Raw genomic sequence first — 21,378 nt, 5'->3', positions numbered from 1 at the left:
ATATAGAGATTGGACAGTTTTTTTTCTCCGAAAGTAGAGCAGAACTATCATGATAAACCCATACATCGTGGAAGCTAAGTATGTCAATTTTTAATCAGTGCTTCCTACAGGATACATATATAGCACTAAAACGACTACTAATTGCTGTGTGACGGTCAAAGGTGCCCGTTAGGTATAAAATAATCGTTCCATAAAGTTACTATGTATATATATTTTTTTCAATTTAAGTATTTGTTATCGTATTAAAACAATTTACTAAAAAAAGATTACTCAAAATCAGTCACAATAGACGAAAATGACACGAAACATCATAAAAAAAACATTAAAATAAAATAAAATAAAAAGACTTAGAAGATATTGAATCCATACTTAGCTTTAGTAATTTATTTTTTAACTATTGTTTAGTTGTCATTCAATATTCAAATTATCTTGTGTAATTTAAAAAAAAAACCCGCCGATACTGTTCAACGGAAACTGGAAAATGACGTACCATTTAATTTACAGTCAATTATAATCAAACTTGAGCTTGAGGAAAAAGAAACATTAAAACAATAATTCTATTACAGTACTCTCTGTTATTTTCGTTTACTGCTTATAAACAGCCTTCATTTAGAATATATATAAATAAATATAAAAAGTTACATAGTATCTAAAAATAAGTTGAGTTACGATATCTATAGTTTCTATAATAAAATTCCGCAGACATTTTTAACTTTGCCGTTTCATAAATTCAAATAATTTGTAAAAAATACATTGGTACAGAAGACATATTATTCGATACAAGATTATATTGATGATAAAAAGCGTGAAGTTAATGTTTGTTAACTTCAAGGCAGGATATATTATATGCATATACAATTGTATTCAAGTAACATGACTGTATTTTTAGATGTTGAAAAAGAGGAACTACTGAGTTAAATGACGTTTCAAAAGTGCTTGCAAAAGCCTACTTGAATATAGTATATTTTGATTTGGTTTGATTTGATTTATTCCAACTCTAATAGGGCAAAAGCCAAATAAAAAACATTTAACATCGAATTGACCGATGTCAATTTTTGTGGATGACATCGAGTCGAGAGCTTGAATAATCTATGATATTAATTATTAGAAACAATAGTCAAAATAATAGCCTAACTCTAAATCAAATTCAAAAACAAAGTCTCCTTGAAACATTTCAAAAATCTACCACCGATGGAACTCTATCGGACGACGTTTAAAGAAGAAACGCTTCATTTGATTTTAGTTGATATAATCCTATAACATAACGATGTATAATAAAAATTGCTAGCGATTATGAAATACAATTTTGCACGACTATTTTATAATATATATTTAATGAAAGCGGATTAAGAAGATACTAAAATCTATGGGACATATTGTTGTAACGCATTGGATGTCACAAACCAGATTGAAACCAGAATGCAGATTTATAAAAAACTGTGATAAAGCTGTTGTTTTACATAGGCTATGCATCCAAGTATCAATGTCGCAACCTTTTCAAGGTCTGAAGATCACAGGCAAGTTGCCTCTAGCGTCAAATTGTTCCTTCAGTTAGACTTAGCTGCTCACTCGGTCTGAGCGTGCATTGCGCGTCGCGTGTTCATATCTCGTGGTTTTAAGTGAATTTTAAATTACTAAGTAAGTATAAATATTTTATCCTATAATTATTATGATAATTCAAAATCAGAGTTTTAATAATCATTAATATTGATAATTCCCTTTTAAAAAATCTGCCAACTTTTGCAAACCCTTGTTCGAGGATTAACCAATATTTCTATTAACCCCCTATATTGAAGCCAAGATGGCTCATTGGTCAAAATGCGAGCATTTTATCGATAAGATGCTGTTTCAAAGCTAAATCTCGCGCTCAGTGCTCAAGAAAAACATCGTGAGTAAACCTACCTGTGTCTAATTTTGAGGGGTAAATAGAAATATTAGTAAGTCCTTAATTTGGGGCATTGCAATATTTTATTTAAAAAAAAAAATTGTATTTATATTTGTTCGCTTAATTATAAGAGTTAAATAAATAAATTACACCGAATATTTCCCAAGGGAAGTTTATTAAGATATAAAGTTATTACCACCGCCCATAGACATTGGTAATATATGTCATATTAAACTCTCCTGCTTATGAGCCAATGCGCCACCAACGCTAAGAACTAAGATATACCCATTGTGCCTGTTGTTACACTGGCTCACTCACACTTCACAGCACGCGGAACACAACAATACCAAAATTGCTATTTCGCGGCTGTCTATTTCGTATAATAAGTGAAGTAGGCGGTGCGTACAGTCTAGGGTATCGATGGACTTGCACAAAGTCCTTTTACCAAGTAAAAGTGTCGAAACTCCTGTCTGCTTTTCGTATTGCAGTTTATATTATATCGTAATTTATTTATTCGTGACATTCGAGCTATAGGCTTATTACAATTTTGAATTGAATTGATTTGAAAAACTTGAGCACACATTTCCCTTTATTTTCTCAGGCAGATTGTCGACTTCATTTTTGGAAAAAAAATATAGAGATATACTTTATTTAGAAGCTAAATTTCAAGTACTAAAGTCGATCATCATAGCTACTTAGATGTACAGATTATTCTTGGTACAGATGTAAAAAAGAAAAGATTTTATAGTGCACTATATCATAGGACTAAAATAAGAATGTTTTTTTTTCCTTCCCGATCGTAGAGCCACTAGGTTACCGGGTGACACCAGGTCCAATGTAAACTATCTCAAATACCCACAAAATTATTCAAATCAAATGTATATTGATCAAGTAAACTTCACGATATATCGTCAATATTAAAACACTACACCGTTTCAGAAAACAGCCTCAAGCGAAAAGAAACGGCAAGAAACTAGCATAGTTGCATTTTTAAAATAAACAGATTCACAATGCTGTTTTTCACAAATAGTATCCTGTGATTGAACCCGAGGCTTAATACAGGCGGTTTTTTTTTTCTAAAAAGTATTCTTTTAATGAATAATAAGATTTATTTATAAATTTACTCTTAATAAACTTTTAAATTTTTGAAATGGTTAATTGATTTTAATTTACGGTATCTTATTATATATGGGTATACGATTGCCCAAAAACGTTCTCTGTCCCGTATGCAAACGGAAAAAAGTAATTAGTAGTATGTTTATCAGCTTTTATGGAATCTTTTTGTATATTCTTCTGTATAAACATTATATTATCAAAAATAAATAGTGAAGCAGCCGTTAATACACCTATTTCTTTAAAAATCTCGCGTAATGATGTCCTAGAGCAAATATTGTAAATAGTTCGGATAGCTCTCTTCTTACTGATTAAATTATTAACTCTCCAACCGCTAATTGGAGTTCAGCGACATACATACATCAGAATTTTATAAAATAAAGATTATTATTATTTTAATACGTAATATTAATATTAATGTTAATAATGACGTCTTTATATCTCATTGAGCATTGTTTTTAAGCACGGTTTTGACATCAGGACCAACAAGGTTAAACTTATTTAAATTCAAGTCATGATCTTATGTCTATAGATACGTGAACTGTTCTATTCATTTGTAATCATTGAATAAATATTTCGATATGTGACGTAAAATTTGAATGTAATTATAGTGTACCAATTTTGATAAAACTGAGAGGCGAGCTAGCCCAGTAGGTAAAGAGATTGAGGGTCCAAAACCCAGGCTTAAACCACTTAAAACCACGACAAAATTTTCATGTGATGTTGTCTTAGATTTTCGCGATTATTACACATTGAAATAATACTAGTTTTTTTAACGGATTTAATCGCGTATATTAATTATTTTATTTTAACATCCCGACGTTTCGAGCACTTTGCAGTGTTCGTGGTCACGGGCAGACTAAGGTGACATTTGTCTGTTCGAATTAAAAAGAAATATTATTTACAACTACCGCCAACGATTTCTTAATTGGTATCTTGAGTAGCGTTCCGGTTGCACGCAGAAGGCACTAACTGTATCTTTAGGTCTTGCAGTCTGTTGGATTTGGGATTTTAAATTTTTAATAAGTGGATCCCAAGTGTTAGAAAGTCTCCAACCATCTTCTCTATTGAAGTTCGGATGTTTTTGAATTTCAATAGCCTCCTCATATATATAAACTCGAATGTGACCACACTCATATATATAAACTCGAATGTGAGTGTGGTTTATCTTACATAGGTCAAACAAAGAGAAGCATCGGTACTAGGGTCAAGGAACATATAGGAGATGTCAAAAATAGGCGTTCTTCAAAGTCTGCAGTCTGTGAACATGCTCTGGATAAACCCAACCATTTTATTCGATTTGATAAACCACAGATCCTCGCTAGAGAACACAGATTCATTCCTAGAATGATACGCGAGGCTATTGAAATTCAAAAACATCCGAACTTCAATAGAGAAGATGGTTGGAGACTTTCTAACACTTGGGATCCACTTATTAAAAATTTAAAATCCCAAATCCAACAGACTGCAAGACCTAAATATACAGTTAGTGCCTTCTGCGTGCAACCGGAACGCTACTCAAGATACCAATTAAGAAATCGTTGGCGGTAGTTGTAAATAATATTTCTTTTTAATTCGAACAGACAAATGTCACCTTAGTCTGCCCGTGACCACGAACACTGCAAAGTGCTCGAAACGTCGGGATGTTAAAATAAAATAATTAATATACGCGATTAAATCCGTTAAAAAAACTAGTATTATTTCAATTTTCATGTGCTTAATTTTGAGCTTATACAACTCTTGCTCGTCGCTGGAAAAATACATTGTTAACACATCTTGGAAGAAAATTCTGGAATAAAAATTCCATTGATACTTAGTTGTATTTGTCATTTTATTGCATCTATTTTTTTTTCTGGTCAAATAAATTAGAAAAACGTACTAATTTTCCTTTTAAAACAAACAATTATACAAACTGAAACAAACGCCTATTTTTGACATCTCCTATATGTTCCTTGACCCTAGTACCGATGCTTCTCTTTGTTTGACCTATGTAAGATAAACCACACTCACATTCGAGTTTATATATATGAGTGTGGTCACATTCGAGTTTATATATATGAGGAGGCTATTGAAATTCAAAAACATCCGAACTTCAATAGAGAAGATGGTTGGAGACTTTCTAACACTTGGGATCCACTTATTAAAAATTTAAAATCCCAAATCCAACAGACTGCAAGACCTAAAGATACAGTTAGTGCCTTCTGCGTGCAACCGGAACGCTACTCAAGATACCAATTAAGAAATCGTTGGCGGTAGTTGTAAATAATATTTCTTTTTAATTCGAACAGACAAATGTCACCTTAGTCTGCCCGTGACCACGAACACTGCAAAGTGCTCGAAACGTCGGGATGTTAAAATAAAATAATTAATATACGCGATTAAATCCGTTAAAAAAACTAGTATTATTTCAATTTTCATGTGCTTAATTTTGAGAAAATAATATATCTTAATCTATCTTCTCATTGTAATATATAATGTCAATAAAATTGAAAATGATTCGTGTTATACTTATGTTTTGGTAGACCTGATGGTAAATGTTTACCTCAGCTTACAGACATTGCTACTGGAAAAATATCAATTATTCCTCATATCATATTCAATGAGAACTATATAATAACTTTTGGAAAATTATGTCGCTTGTGCCTGTAATTACACTGGTTCACTCGCCATTCAAACCGAAAACGGCAATATTGAGTATTGTTGTTTTGCGATAGAATATCTGATGAGTGGTTACTTACCTCGGGCTTGCAAAAATCCCTATCATCAAGTAACCAAAATACTTTCGCTACCAAAAAAGATTTCAATTAAAGGTAATGAGCCTCGTAACGCCAAATACAATTTGCGACATTATTAACTCTAGAAAAAACAATAAGGTTGAAATAAAAAAGAGACTATTCATGGTTGAGCAACTAAATAAATTATGAACAACGTTACTTGTGTAATGCGAATGGATTGAAACGTAACGTAAAACTTTTTTTTTACTTTCAAGCTATCAGTGCTCTCGTAGGAACGGTACCTCGACTATCTCTTTGATCTAGTGACTAGCTTATCGATCCGTAGAATCAATGTTCTAACCCCGTGTTGGTCCAAAAAAAACCTGTATTTAAAGTTCTTTTGTCGAGGAATTCTTAGTAGCGTCTTTAACTACCTACTGACAAATCTGGGCAAATTAAACCTTTGAGCATACACTTAAGTAAAAGTAAAGTTACATCTTGTTAATATCCCACTGCTGGGGTTAGATCTCCTCCTTTGCGGGGAATGTTTGGTGCTAATGTATCCACCAGACATGTACCAGATTTTCATTGAAATTAGACACATGTAAGATTTCCTCACGATGTTTTCCTTCAAATAATTTAAAAAAAAATACAGTTTATATATTATAAGCATATTCTTCTTGATTCCTCATTATTAATCATTAAAATATCTTCTCTGCTCTATTATTGTTCTAGCTATATGTTATCATTTAAATTACATTGTTGCAATGAGATTAAAGTTCTTTAACCCGAAGTTTGAAAGTGTGCAGTGTTGAAACTCTCCTGCCTCGGAAAGTACGCAAACCATTTATCTTTTGCCTGAATTCTCTCACTTTCTTCATTCTATATGCAAAAACCGGGAGTGGACCTGTGTTTTTGTATATACTTTTATGCTATAATATCTTCTACATACCTTTGAGAATGGTCTCAAAAATGAAAACGAGTCAGGAGATAATCTTTGGTAAAATATATCTTTATTAAAGTTTATTATCATTTACTTAAATTACAAATTGCATTTGGAAGGATAAAACTATTTACGCTTTTACTGTGAGTATATATGTATACCTATTAATTTAAGGCTTGTCGGCATGTGTATGTTTTTATATGGTATGAAAAAGTCATTAAACTTATCCGAATAAGGTACCGCCAAACTTTGGATGCCTTTTGTTGATTGAGGTACCTATGTTTAAACTTAAACAATGTTCTGACTAACTTGTTATCAATTTCCAACCTAAACTATAACACAAAGACTTATAAATCAACCCGGCTTCAAACATATAAATCAATTTTGGGCTTTGTGCAAGCCCGTCTGGGTAGGTACCATCCACTCATTAGATATTCTACCACCCAACAGCAGTACTCAGTATTGTTGTTTTCCGGTTTGAAGAGTGAGTGAGCCAGTGTAACTACAGGCACAAGGGACGTAACATCTTAGTTCCCAAGGTTGGTGGCGCATTTGTGATGTAAGGAATGGTTAATATTTGTTACAGGGCCATTGTCTATGGGCGGTGGTTACCACTTACTATCAGGTGGCCCATTTGCTCGTTCGCCAACCGATATAATAAATTAAAAATATTAGTACAGTACTCGCCGGTGACAAAAAATGTTCCGGCTTACTTAACGCTTATCGTTATATTTTGAACAATTTACACAATATCTTTGAAAATCATAGCATATGTGTTATTCTAATTTATAAGCTATATAACTGCTAAGTTTAATTAAAATCAATTTAGTAGTTTTTGCTTGAAAGATTAACAAACATTCATAAATACTTTTGCATTTATAATATTAGTAGGATACATTTATTAGAGCCCCCCTGAATTAAAATCACACCTAATCGACCCCTTAAAGAAAAATAGATATATTTTAGGTTTTTTTTGTAAGAGTATAATGTTAAAAATGTCCGCGCACGACAACGGAACGTTATCATAACGACGGATGAGCCGTTCAACGCAACCTCACAAAATGCTTCTTAGGACGAAAGTTTTGAAACCATAGTCTGACGAAGGTTAAGTTTACGTAACCATTGTTTGTACCGAGATTATGAATTGTCATTTATGGTAATGGAATGGTAATGTTTCTGCAGAATTATAATATTTTGAATTTTATGGAACAAAAACATTTTCTATAAATAACATATAGGTACGTAAATCTTCCTCACAATGACTAATTATTAAATTTTATATTTTAGATGTATTTGATTTCAAGTATTATTAGTTAAATATAATAATATCTTATTGTACAGCAATCTTTTTTAGTTCTCCAAAGAATACGTAAATTAAAATTAAAAATCAAAAGAATACATAGTTGCCGTCTTAAACGACTTTACTTAAATTTTTAGGGAGGTGATAGAAGTTTACTCATGAAATCGTGCCTTTAATTTAAATTATCGTCGTTTATTAACGAATGGAATCTAATTTGTATTCATTTTGCCTTAAATATTACATAAGTAATCTCACGCACACTAATACATCTCAGAAACGTCACCCATACTAATGCACGTTGACAATTTAACATGGAGCGGCATACCGTCTATAGCCTATTCCAATGCAAGTAGGAAAAAAGATAAACAAACCTTAGATTTACGTATTTCATGAGATTTGCTAATAGCTCAGCTATGTTGACTACTAAGAGTTAATGATTAATATATCTTTATTTATAAAACAAAACTATTATACTTATCTACTTATTTCCACTTTATTTTTACTTCCAAAATTCCGATAACAGTTTCGTCGATGTTCAAAACGCCATTTCAAATCCATAGTGAATATCATAAATCAATCAAGTTCTTGACCAATGATATCGCGTCAATTTGCTGTCAAATTTTGTTCATTTGGTTTTTTTCTTCTTATGATTGGAATAGAGTATAGGATGAACTATGTAAAAAGGATCTAAAAATAATGCTGTCTCCTTCTTTAGAATGTCAAATCAAGAAAGATAAAAATGTATTAATTAAACACCCACTATACAGATTTTATGATTAAGGCCGATAGACATTTAATACGCGAGAAACTCTATCTAATAGAAAACTGAATTCTATTCGAAGTTCTAAAAAAGGTTTAGTGAACCAAATAACGGAATGTCGTCTGTTACGTTGCGACAGCGTTGCGCTTGCGCCGATTGCAAATATCTTCCGCTTAAGAAACCTTTTACTAGTTGAATGTAATAAGGTACCTTTTATTATTACAAGTTTATTCAAGTTTTTTTTTAGTGAGTTAAGTAATTTAACAGTTGGAAGGAAGTTACTGAAATTATAGACACATATTTTTTTGTTTCATTTTTCAATAATTATAATTAATTATATTTCGATAATGGATCGAATTAATATCACGCCGCCAAGCCGTAAATAGGATCAGTAGTTTTTGACATAAAAAAAAAAACATACATACTGGACGAATAGAGTTCCCCCTTACTTACTTTGAAATCGGTTAAAAAGGAAAATATCAACTACACAGACGTCACGTCACGTCGACTGAGATATTTTTAAACAAAAATAAAAGTGAGGTATCTCTCCAAGTATCGATTCAGTTTTGCTAATAAGACTATGTATGTGTACGTATACGGTAAAAACTTTGTCATTTTTAACCTTAATTTACTAACAATTAATTATTTGTAAGTTTGTCATCTCCAACTTTATCTTTGCAAGTGGTATTCACCTTAATAGGTAATGCATTTAGTTTTAAGTTGTATTAAAATTGTATACCTTTGTACGTGTTGATGTATTTACCACTGGTGAATCTTAAATAAATAAATAAATAAATAAATAAAAACATTGCTTTGAGCTATTTCCAAGAACACGCTGCTCGCATGAGAACCGCGTGTTCTACCCACTGTACCATTGGCTTATTTTAATTTATTTATATAGTTGTTGACATAATAAATTTGAATAGAATTAAAAATTAAATTATAAAATAAAAGTTTATGCTTAGAAATAATACAAATATCTATTTTTATTACTTTCCTCTCTAAATAGTTATTGAGTTATTAACTACTAGTCGTCGCTCGCGCATTCACTTGCGTTTAAGAGATCGGTCGTTAAATGTTAGGCATAAAAAAAGGCATAAAAAATCTAGTTTGTTCCATTCGGATTTCATCAAATGCGGCTTAGTTTGGCCGTGAAAGACTAACAGACAGACAGATTTACTTTCGCATTAATATAATAACTATAGATAATAACATTACAATTTAATATAAATTTATCAATATAATTATATATATACATAATCAAGACGTTAATTCTTTTTAGTTGATCATCATGGCGTCTGTCGCAACATTAGTTCAGCCAACAGGGGAGATGTGGAAGAAAATTCGCGTTGAATTAAATGAAGATGTCAACACGAGAGATCGAGATCTCACTGCCATTAAGGATTGGCTTCGTAAGCAGCCACACTTGCCTGACGAGTGGGGTGAGTAAATATCAATGGACTTATACGATTACATATTTGTAAAATATAGACCAGTATAAGGCTTGTTAAAGACCGCCTGGATAAGTCAAATTCATAATCTATGTATATAGTTTTATTATATATTTTTTTTATAAATATTTGAATCATATATGTGTACATAATTTTCAGAATAAAAATTATCTTATCCTTGTGTTATTTCTTCTATCGCCAAACAGTAATAATACGTAATGTTGATAGGTAACTGATTTTGGCCACGGCGGAGAGAGTCTAGCAAACCACGCAGGATATATTTTAGGGCGAAATCAAAATATTCTTTATTTAAGTAGGCTCATAAAAGCACTTTTAAATCGTCATGTTAGAGTGTTGAATTAAATGTTAAACTACCACCGGTTCTGAAAGTAGATTCTACCGAGAAGAACCGGCAAGAAACTCAGCAGTTTTTCTTTTTCACCATTTTAGTCAAAGAGTATACCGGTAAAGTACAGTGAAATTGTTATATATCCTGCCTAGAAATACACGTTTTTATCTTTAATATAATCTTGTGTTGAATTCCTATGGGATGGGATGGGGGTACCGATGGGACGGCAAATCCAACACCATCGGAAAGAGTTCAGACTTAATGCGGCTTAAAAATAAATCAAATAATTGTGACAAATTCATATAAATAATATTACTTACCAATGCTAAAATACACACACACAGGCGTTTCATAATAAACTGAACTCGATTGAGTTAATTTAAATTTTATCAAGCAAATCTGGCTTTATTTCCTGGGTTTAGCTCATAGTTAAAGGCGAGTCTGTCGATTATTTTCATTTAGAAAGTGTTATAAAGAATCTATGATAAAATGCTAACTTGAATATAATTAATATAATACCTATTATCATAAATATAACTAGTTTGTTGGTCTAGGCTTAAAGGACTGATCAGATCTTGCAGATGTACAAAATTCATTTCGCTTCAGGAAAAAGTCTTAAGATTTTTCTGACAAGAATATTTGGAATGCCACATTCTTGCGCCTTCTTCGTACCTCAGCGTGATCTGTTTCTATGGCTACGCCTCCAGCTTCCTACTTTATACCTGTGATTCAACCAAGTCTGGTTTCAGTTCCATTAGGATATAAGAGAGAGCCAATAGATAATGCATCGGTTTTGAGCACACACACTTGCGATACATCCAAGTCTATACCATAAATATATTAAAAATTATACGTAATTGAAAACAACTAAATCATGATTAAAATGCAATTAAATAACTTAATTACCCATTGTTATAAATACGGCATGGATTATTATGAATAATTTACAATAGTAATGAATGTATATATACATATTTCACATAAATATTTTTTTGAAATAAAAATATACGCTTCCACTTGCCAAAACGAGATAGAAATACATACAGGAAGTTTTAATCGTTAATTTTCTTATAGATGAAGGTCGTATGATGACCTTTCTCCGAGGCTGCAGCTTCTCTTTGGAGAAATGTAAGAGGAAACTCGACATGTACTTCACGATGAGAGCTGCTTGTCCAGAATTCTTCACGAACCGAGACATCAACAGACCAGAACTAGCTGATATAACAAGAAAAGCGTATGCATATATATTAGCATAAGATATCCTTAGATAAGAGTTAAGATTCCAAACGGCCATTTTTTTTAGGACAAGGCTTGGTTGTAAGTTACCTCTGCCCATGGACATTTTCCAATTTTATCACAATGTTCTAATATGCCGGAAACTCCACCAACCTTCATTAGAACATCGCGATGGTATAAATCTCAAACTTTCTCTTAAGTGAAGCAGAATTTGCGTTTCTAATTGTCATTAACTTAAATCATGTTATCTTACGATGGTGTAAATTTCGGCCATTTTAGTTCTTATCATTTATCAATTTCAATGAAAAGATGTACAGTGACGTTTTTTTTTATTCGGCACTGGATCTATATTTGTCTGCCTAATGTTTAATACGTCTGGCCACATAATTGATTATTAGTATCTGATCTGTATCTTTGATAAGCTACCATATAGTTCTAAATTAAGTAAGACGATGCACAAAATTACCCTTAGTGAATCCAAATAAATAACCATTAGCGTTCGAGAATTCCATTTAAATTTAGAAGCTGCCGACTGAATGATTTTTTGAGTGACGTTTCAGTAGTCGGCCGTTAGATAGGCACGGTTGATGGTACGTGACCGCCTTCACCGAGACACTGGCACGACAAACGCACTATTACGATTGCGTAAAACGTGTAAACGACCGCTTTGACAAATAATAAATTTAAACAGCCATTCCATTTTTAAATTGTCGAGTAAACATTATGAAAATGTGTTTTATCCTAACATTTGTTGTAAAATTTCGTGCAAATGTCAAGGCTGACCTAGACTAGATGCAGATTAAGAAAGATCACATATCAATACAAAAAACCGTATGAAATTCTTTTTTTGGGGTAAATCCGTCTGTTTACACGTATAATTTAGTATTTTTCTGTATTACTAGCGGAACCTACGGATTTACCCGCGCGTCACCCATATTTTACCCACTCGAGGGGTAAATAAAATATACTCAAACTGAGACTCAAACTACGTCCACTTTAAATTCAATGTAAATCAGTTCAGCGGTTTAAAAGTGAAGATGTTACTTTCACGTTATAATATTAGTACAGATTATATTTAGGGATGCAATTAAGGAAAAATAAATATTAAAAAAATATACTCCAAATGATATAGACAAAGTATTTTTGGAGATCTGATTGTGTGACTGACAGCACAACTGCCACGGTGACACTCATAAGTAAATCTACCGTCAATCAAGAATTGTTGGTACTTATGTTTTCCAAATTAAAAGTTTAGTGAGTGTACAGGCACAAATGTGTCTTTTTTCTTCTTCATCATTGCGAGGAGTGCTTTATAGTTCTTGTATTGTCAGTGTTTATGGGCAAAAATTTAAACTTACAACGGCCTTTATGAATAAAAATAGTAGTAGAAACCAGACAAAATGTAATAAACTTATAAATGACAATAAATTAAATTGTAATTAAAAATCCCGCGTGCAAAAAAAAAACAAATAACGTTATACAAAACCGTAAGTTCACAATAGAAAGCCGCGTAAAAGAATATCATTACAAAAATTAGAAATTTTTGTTAAACTTACTTTTATTTTTTAATTGAGGAATGACCTTGTTGTGAGGAATGTCTTGAGCATGGATGTGGATGGATATAGAGGTAGGGGACGACTAGAGAAACGATGGATGGATTGTGTGAAGGACGATATGGTTAGAAAGAATGTTACTTATGATATGACGTCCGACAGAGTATGGAAGAGGAAGACATGCTGCGCCGACCCCAAGTAAAATTGGGATAAGGACAGGAGAATGATGATGACTTTTATTTTTTAATTAGCATTGAACTTCAGCTGTTTGTATGTAGGTATGTCTAAATAAAAAAGTAATTGTTATCATTTGTGCAATTTCAGACAAGGAGCTCCACTACCAGGATTGACACCAGATGGGCGACGAGTCACAATATGTCGTGGTAAATATACTATATACATTTTAATAAAAAAATATTTACTCAAGCATAGATTCCAGTGATACGCCGATTTTTTTCATCATCTACAATGAGTTTCAAGTTTTTTTCCTTGCACAATAATTTGTTTGCGCTTTAAGTGCAAGATGAGATGTGTAAAGAATTTATGATCATTATGAAACGTCAAAAGTACCTACTGTTACTTAAGAGTAAGCCCCTTGTTGTTGTACTTTTTGCGTAAATTATATCAGATAATTTTATATCATTGAACATTGTTGAACGAAGCTTCTTAGACAGACGTGCTTTGGTAAAGTAACGTTAATTTACGTATTACATATATTGCTGGGCTGATGTTGAGGATAATAAAAGTCACTAACTGGTTCACGATTTATTAACGAGACGGTACAATTATACGGACTGTGACGCACTGTTTTACATATGCAATGTTTCGACTTTTATACATGATATCAAAGAGTAAGAGATACACAGATGTGAAACATATTAGTCATAGAATATGTGAGCTTTATCAATTGTTTACTTTAATACCTATGTGCATATACGGCACACATACAAATTGCCAATAACTCAGCTACATCATACAGCTCCTATAGTTCTTGATAATAAACAAACATTCAATTTATATCTACTATAAATTTACTTCCAGTCCCATAAGAGCTTCGTCGACGTCCAAAACGCTATTTTTTGCACATATCCACATTAAATACCACTGATTATTCATGCTCTCGGCAAATTATATTGCGTCAGTTCGATGGCAAATTTTCTTGATATACTAAACACCAATTCTATGTTCTACGTGGGAAAACCACAGTTAGTGTACAATAACCGAGGCTGAATTGCACAATAAAGATATGTATTATAATTTTAGATTATTATAATCTCATTACTTAATCGTCATAATTCGTTACCTTTATGTTTAAGTAATTTTACACGAGTATTTCTATAAAAGCACCGTCCAAACTAATTGTTGTATATAGATATCTAAGCCAACAAATTTACCCACAGCCTAAAAATATTAATAAAATTAGAGTTTTGAAATTCGAAGGATACTTTACGTTTTATAATTTAGAGGTAGTATTCACGAATTATGATTTATGAATTATGATGATTTTGAGTGAGACACTTTACTCTCTTATTTTCCATCTACATCCAACACGCGAGCCGAGATGGTCCAGTGATTACAACGCGTACATCTCAACCGATGATTGCGGGTTCAAGCCCAGGCAAACACTACTGAATTTTCATGTAATATTCGGCGGTAAAGGAAAACATCGTAAGGAAACCTGCATGTGTCTCAGTTCCAACAAAATTCTGTCACATGAGAATCCACCAACCCGCATTGGAGTAGCGTGGTGGAATATGTTAGTAACTTCTCCTCAAAGGGAGACAAGGCCTTAGGCCTTGTCCATAATTTCCATTTATTTATTGTTAAGTAATTAAAAAATAAAGTTACGTCAACTATCCTCTCCTATATAATTTCAGGTCTTGACAAAAACATCGATCCCGAGCTATTAAACAACATATTCAAAATCGCACTAATGATTGGTGACGTCAGACTTATAGAAGAGCTGGAGGGAGTGGGGGGTGATATTTACATACTGGACGCTTCAGTGGTAACGCCGAGTCATTTAGCGAAAATATCACCATCTTCCATCAAGAAGTTCTTAATTTGCGTACAGGTTAGTTGAATACAAACATATTTTGAATATAACATTGCCATAAAAATAATACTTTAATATTCTACTGAAAGGGATAAATAGCTGGTCCGACATACATTCTCCCGTCTTAGCTATGAATATTCAATACTGTTCAAGTTAGCTTGATATTTTTGACAGACGGGCTAGTGATGAGAAACAGAAAATACAAATTTTTTTTTGCTTATCTTTCTAAAAAGAGTTATACCAGCTAAAGAGATCCCAACTAAATGGACCCCCGTTCGTAAAAATAACTTAACAATGATCTTTAATAAGGATTTTTGTAATCGATATTTGTAGTAGCTACTGTCTGTGTTATTCGCGTCCCTACCGTCCGATCGATGCACGATACAACGTTGTACAAGCGTCAATTATTTTCAGTGTTTCTATGTAAATTTTACTTTGAAGCAATAATATATAATATAAAAAGTTTTAATATTTTCGGATAACGCTTGAATCTTTAATATCTTTTGTATTATATGACTTTTTTAAATATTTTTATTTTTTACCACTTTTAAAAGCATTAAATAAAGAAAATAATATGTTCGTCATTGCAAAGTTATGTCGATCAGAAAAATTTACATCTATCAAAAAGATCAAGCTATCTTGTACAACTAGAATAAATAATAAAAAAATAAAACTGTGTGAACTGCTAACAAAGCATAGCTTTCTAAAAATTTAAAATTTTCTGTACATGTTATATGTATTATCTCTTTCCTTAGGAACCTTCTATAAAGTATTATAATACTTTTAAAAAATATATAAATGCAGTCGGTATATTACCGATATTTTGGACATTCTCAAGTTATGGCATAACCAAGGGAACTAAGGTTTAATATTTATATAAATAGACTAGTGAATGAATGCCATCAGCGTTCGATAGACAAAACCCTTCACGCCAACAAAAACCGAACTAAATTTTAACCCAATCGTTAAGACTATAGTTACTGGGAATTGTCTTTCAAGTAACAAAATATCTTTTTTTTTGAAACACGACTCGAAATATTATTAATTCCGCTTTATTGGTTACTGAGTTTCATCATAGTTATTATTCGTTTGTTATTATATTACGTATTGATTTCCGACGGCGCGAAAACTTTAATTTCGACGGCGATTTCGTAGAATTTTCCCTGCGATTTCATAGAACTTATCAATTATATGTTGTATTTTCAGGAAGCGTATCCTATTAAGCTAAAACAGGTCCATGTTTTGAATACATCGCCGGTTATCGAAGCATTAATAAACTTCATCAAGCCATTCCTGAAGGATAAAATCAAGAACAGGGTAAGTTTTGATCCTTAATTACTATAAGAGGGCCGTTAGGTATCTATGTTGGGTTAAGGTTATCTTTATTCCAAAGGCTTGCGAGATTAGTAAAAAACAATAATCAAATTTTCACATTTATAGTAAAATTACTTCAGATAATAATGTATTTTTCATAAACAACAATTAAAAAAAGTTTCGTATTGATTTCGATCCCGACCACCCCTCTAAAGTCAAAACATACAGTACCAGGCAATCATAAAACGAATGAAGTCTGTGAGCAGCAAGCGTCGATTGAACGAAAACCAAAACATGCGATACCAGGGATACATAAACACTCGATATCGCTTACTTCATAGTTTAAACATTCTTACCGATAAAATTTTTAACACTACGTTTGTTATAAACCTTTAGAGATGCTAGCGAAATCATTCTTCCGTTTTAATTGTAATAATATAAATACTGATGGGTGAGAAAACACATATTATTATGAAATAGCCTAAGAACTAATGCTTTATTTTAATAATATTTACAAACAAATCTTACTAAAATATAAAAGTGTACTAAGCAATACAATCCCAATAATAAACTCGTAGAATTATGGTGAATCACATCCGCACATCCATTGCAAAGCAGTGTCCTAGCGCTTTATCGTCTCTGGAAAATAGAAATCGAGATTCACTTAAGAAATAATTTTACATAATAAAAATCTACTAATGGTTATAGGATATTCCAACCAATGATAACGAAACGTTACAAAAATACTCGTAGATTTTTCAATATTCATTACTTATAAAATTATAACCTAAATAAATATTTTATTATTTGTAATTATTATGGTTTATGTTTATAGTCATAAATCATATTAGTAAGTTTTTACAATGAATAACATAAAAATTAATACATACTTAATGTTTGCCTACACTAGATAAAGTTTTAAATAAAAACAACGAATAGAAAAAAGCGTTAAAAGCGAGAGAGATCGTTTACTTGAACATTGAACCAATCAATACACCGCATACAGCTATCAAAACAAATGGTACCAGGCGATCATAATTCACAAAAAGCTCGCGAGTGTGGGGTCCGCAAATCGGTCATTTCCTCCCGTTTCCTCCTCAACCCATTCCATATCTCCCTGCAAACGATATGTTTGAATGAAAATACGCGTACACTTTGCCTGCAGTCGTAGTAAACACTGTTGTTATGACTAGGATATCATAAATATTAGCATGTACCACATAGCAGCCTTTGCTCCACTACAATTGCTATGTCTAAATAATATCTTAAGCTAGCTCATGCTAGCTATGCATTGCAATGATTTGTTTTTTATTTATAATTAAAATTTACACCAGAATCATGCAACACAGATAATTGCTGCGGACCAAACAAAACTGGCAACAAAATAGTATTTCTGAAGTTATACTTCTTTTAACGCGTTATGAATACGTTTAATTCCGAAGAAATTTAACTTGTCACGCGTGTAATAAGTACAAGGCAATTTTATAATATTGGTAGCCGGCAGCCGCACTGTCAAATGGGCCACTTCACGATAAGAGGTCACCACCGCTCAGAAATATTGGTGTTGTAAGAAATATTAACCATTCCTTATATCAAATCAAATCCATTTTATTCAAGTAAACTTCACAATGAAGCCTTTTGAATCTTCAATATTTACACTACCACTGTTTCGGAAAGCAGCCTCCAGCGAAAAGAACGGCAAAAAGCGCATAGTTGCTCTTTTCAAATAAAAAGATTTATAATGCTGTTTTTCACAATAATTAGTGTGATGAAGCCCTGAATAATAAGATTTATTTATTAATTTATTACGGAAAGTATGTTACAAGTTCATTCTTTTTTCTTGTATTGTATATGTAATCCGTTACTTCGTAAAGTTCGTAAAGAAATTCTTGTATTATTAATTTATGCGTATGTAGCCATCGCCAATGTGCCATCAACCTTGAAAGTATTATGTCCCTTGTGCCTGAAGTTACACTTGCTCATTCACCCTTCAAACCAGAACCAATCCTAACATCCTGTGTATATAATGTTTAGCGGTAATATATTAATTGTTTGCTCTATTTTCAATGTACATACACGGTTACGCAATCTGTTGCCCAATGACACTCTAGTTAAGCAACCATTACATTAGCAGCCTGTAAATTTTTCACTGCTGGGCTAAGGCCTCCTCTCCCTTTGAGGAGAAGGTTTGGAGCATATTCCACCAAGCTGCTCCAAAGCGGGTTGGTAGAACACACATGTGGCAGAATTTCGTTGAAATTAGATACATGCAGGTTTCCTCACGATGTTTTTCTTTACCGCCGAGCACGAGATGAATTATAAACACAAATTAAGCACATGAAAATTCAGTGGTGCCTGCCTGGGTTTGAACCCGAAATCATCGGTTAAGATGCACGCGTTCTAATCACTGCAACCATTAACTGCCTAAATAAGTTGCATATTTCGCGCCACTGACAAAGTTTTCCAACCAGTGACTAGTTGGGTCGACCTGTATCAACGGCTTTTGTATGTAGACTCCATTTTATAAGATGGACTCTGAACTTTATTTCTAACTTCAATCTTTTATTTGGTTAAGATTTTCGTCCACTCCGACATAAGTACGCTGCATGAACACGTACCCAAGGACATGCTTCCGGAACAATATGGTGGCAACGGATGTTCCCTTGATGAAGTAAACGGTAATTACAATTCATTTTATTATTTACGAGTTAACCAACCTCAAGGGAGACCAGCCAACTACGCGGGACACATTTGTATACAATAGTATACGCAAATAAAGGTGCACTCTCTATTTTCTCACTCTCATTATCCGATGGGACCGCAAATCTGACCAATACGACCGGAAAGAGTTCAGGCGCAGGTCCAACGGCTATACGTGCTTTCCAGACTGTTACTGAGAATTTTTTGATGGACAATCTCTAAAACTTATCGGCCTGACCTGGGTTTTGAATCTGGGACCTTTTATGTAGCCCCTGAACCAAAGCATAGAGAACATTCATACAAACATTTTTTGTCTTAGATTATGTTGTACATTAGGACTCTGCTACGAGGATACTAACATACTAATCACAGACCTTAATTTCCAATAGCTGGGTAAATGCAAAAGGAGCATTATGGTTATTTTATTTTAAGGAGAATATAGTTTTTATAATATTATTATAGCTTTTTTTATATTATATTGACGACTTTTGGACCTTATCTAAATATATTCTTAAATCTTTCAGATGCGTGGATGAAGAAACTTGAGGACTACACAGAATGGTTCAAAAAACAAGAATCGATAAAAGCCAATGAAGCCCTCAGACCTGGGAAACCAACCAATTACGATGAGCTATTTGGCATTGATGGATCATTTAGACAGCTATCCATTGATTAATTTTAAATACTAATTACTTCACCAACAAATGTTTTGAGGGTGAAGGTATAACTATTTTTTCTTCTTAAACGCTTGTTAACAATGCATAAGTAGGATCGTAAATAAACATACATTATTAAGGGGGAATTGGCGCCCGTAACATAGTAATATATTTATCATTTTCTCACGATAATTTTGTATGGACGGTTAATTTTAATTTGCTTTAAGTTTTGTATATTTTTTTTTTTATTTTTAGTTTTTTATTCTCTTTATAAAAAATAAAATAATAATTAAAGTCAACTGTTATAAAATACAGAAGACAAGGATGTATGGTGTAAGTTCTTTACCCTTTAAAAGGAAGAATATGGGTAAAAAAACATCATGACGTCTTGTTCGTTTATTTTGTTTTTATTACCAGGGAAGAAAATAGATAAATGACAGATACCCGTTATACTAATGGTTATAAAATACTTACTTGTTTGTAAGTGCCCATAAGAACAAGCTAAATAATAAAATGTTCCAAAACCATATTAATTATTCTGTATTAGTCGATGATAAAATATGTTTTAAATGGTTAATGATTAGTAGATTTTTTTTTAATTTATGGGTTTTTATATGAATAAGTAATGACAGTTTCATAATAAACTTATGTCGAGACGTAATACATCTATGTATTTTATATAATATTCGTCTACAATTTTCTGTAAGGCGTTCTAATTGTACACAGTTGCTGTCAACGTCAGAACGAAATAAACATGACACTAAGTTCAATGTGAATCTATCTTAATACTTTATAAAGGATTGGCACAATTACATTTATTATTATGTATTAAATACCAAATCATAATATTAAATATAGTGATAAATCATTTTTTAGTTGTTTTTTTTTAAATATTTATTAGTTTTTTTTCTTTCTTGCAATACGCCACATAACACCGGCCTCAAATATAATATAATTAAGGGTAAAAATGTGATTTTATAGTGCTTTTAAGGAGTTTTTTTTATTCGAAAACATATTAATTTATTTATATGTATATGTGACTCTTAGGGATAAACCATTTTTTTATCCTTTACTTTTTTACCAGAAATAATTACTTATTTTCAAAGCGATTTTAAGCAATACAGCATTAATCCTTATCCAATTAAGTGCCTTAAAAAATGTGCATTTAATATAGATCAATATGGCCCTTTACAGGATGTAGTGAACGTTGTAAGACATTCTTTAGTACATTTAATATTAGCATTGCACCCGTGCGAAGCCGGGGTGGGTCTCTAGTTTATAATATACATCGCGAAAATGTAAACCTGTACATTTAACAATAGGACGTAGTTTTTTATTAATTAAAAAG

The 21,378-nt window shown here is 32.2% G+C and overlaps 1 protein-coding gene across 1 annotated transcript; it reads left to right on the top strand.

The window, feature by feature from the left end:
* The first annotated feature begins 1,552 nt into the window (after positions 1-1,552).
* On the top strand, positions 1,553-20,852 carry LOC125071666 (alpha-tocopherol transfer protein-like). Its single transcript, XM_047681984.1, has 8 exons — positions 1,553-1,638; positions 9,998-10,157; positions 11,590-11,749; positions 13,629-13,687; positions 15,182-15,378; positions 16,567-16,677; positions 19,250-19,352; positions 19,899-20,852. The coding sequence occupies exons 2-8, from the start codon at positions 10,007-10,009 to the stop codon at positions 20,048-20,050; spliced, it is 933 nt and encodes a 310-aa protein (XP_047537940.1). The 5' UTR covers positions 1,553-1,638; positions 9,998-10,006; the 3' UTR covers positions 20,051-20,852.
* Positions 20,853-21,378: the final 526 nt, after the last annotated feature.

Source organism: Vanessa atalanta, chromosome 20, assembly GCF_905147765.1.
Source record: "Vanessa atalanta chromosome 20, ilVanAtal1.2, whole genome shotgun sequence".
NCBI lineage: Eukaryota > Metazoa > Arthropoda > Insecta > Lepidoptera > Nymphalidae > Vanessa > Vanessa atalanta.
This window is presented reverse-complemented; position numbering and strand designations above follow the sequence as displayed.

Bases quoted from the DNA above. Each gene is read 5' to 3' on its own strand.
- LOC125071666 (XM_047681984.1), top strand. From the start codon at position 10,007: ATGGCGTCTGTCGCAACATTAGTTCAGCCAACAGGGGAGATGTGGAAG. The intron at 16,678-19,249 runs GTAAGTTTTGAT...TATTTGGTTAAG, and splicing joins AGGATAAAATCAAGAACAGG to ATTTTCGTCCACTCCGACAT. The intron at 19,353-19,898 runs GTAATTACAATT...TAAATCTTTCAG, and splicing joins TTCCCTTGATGAAGTAAACG to ATGCGTGGATGAAGAAACTT.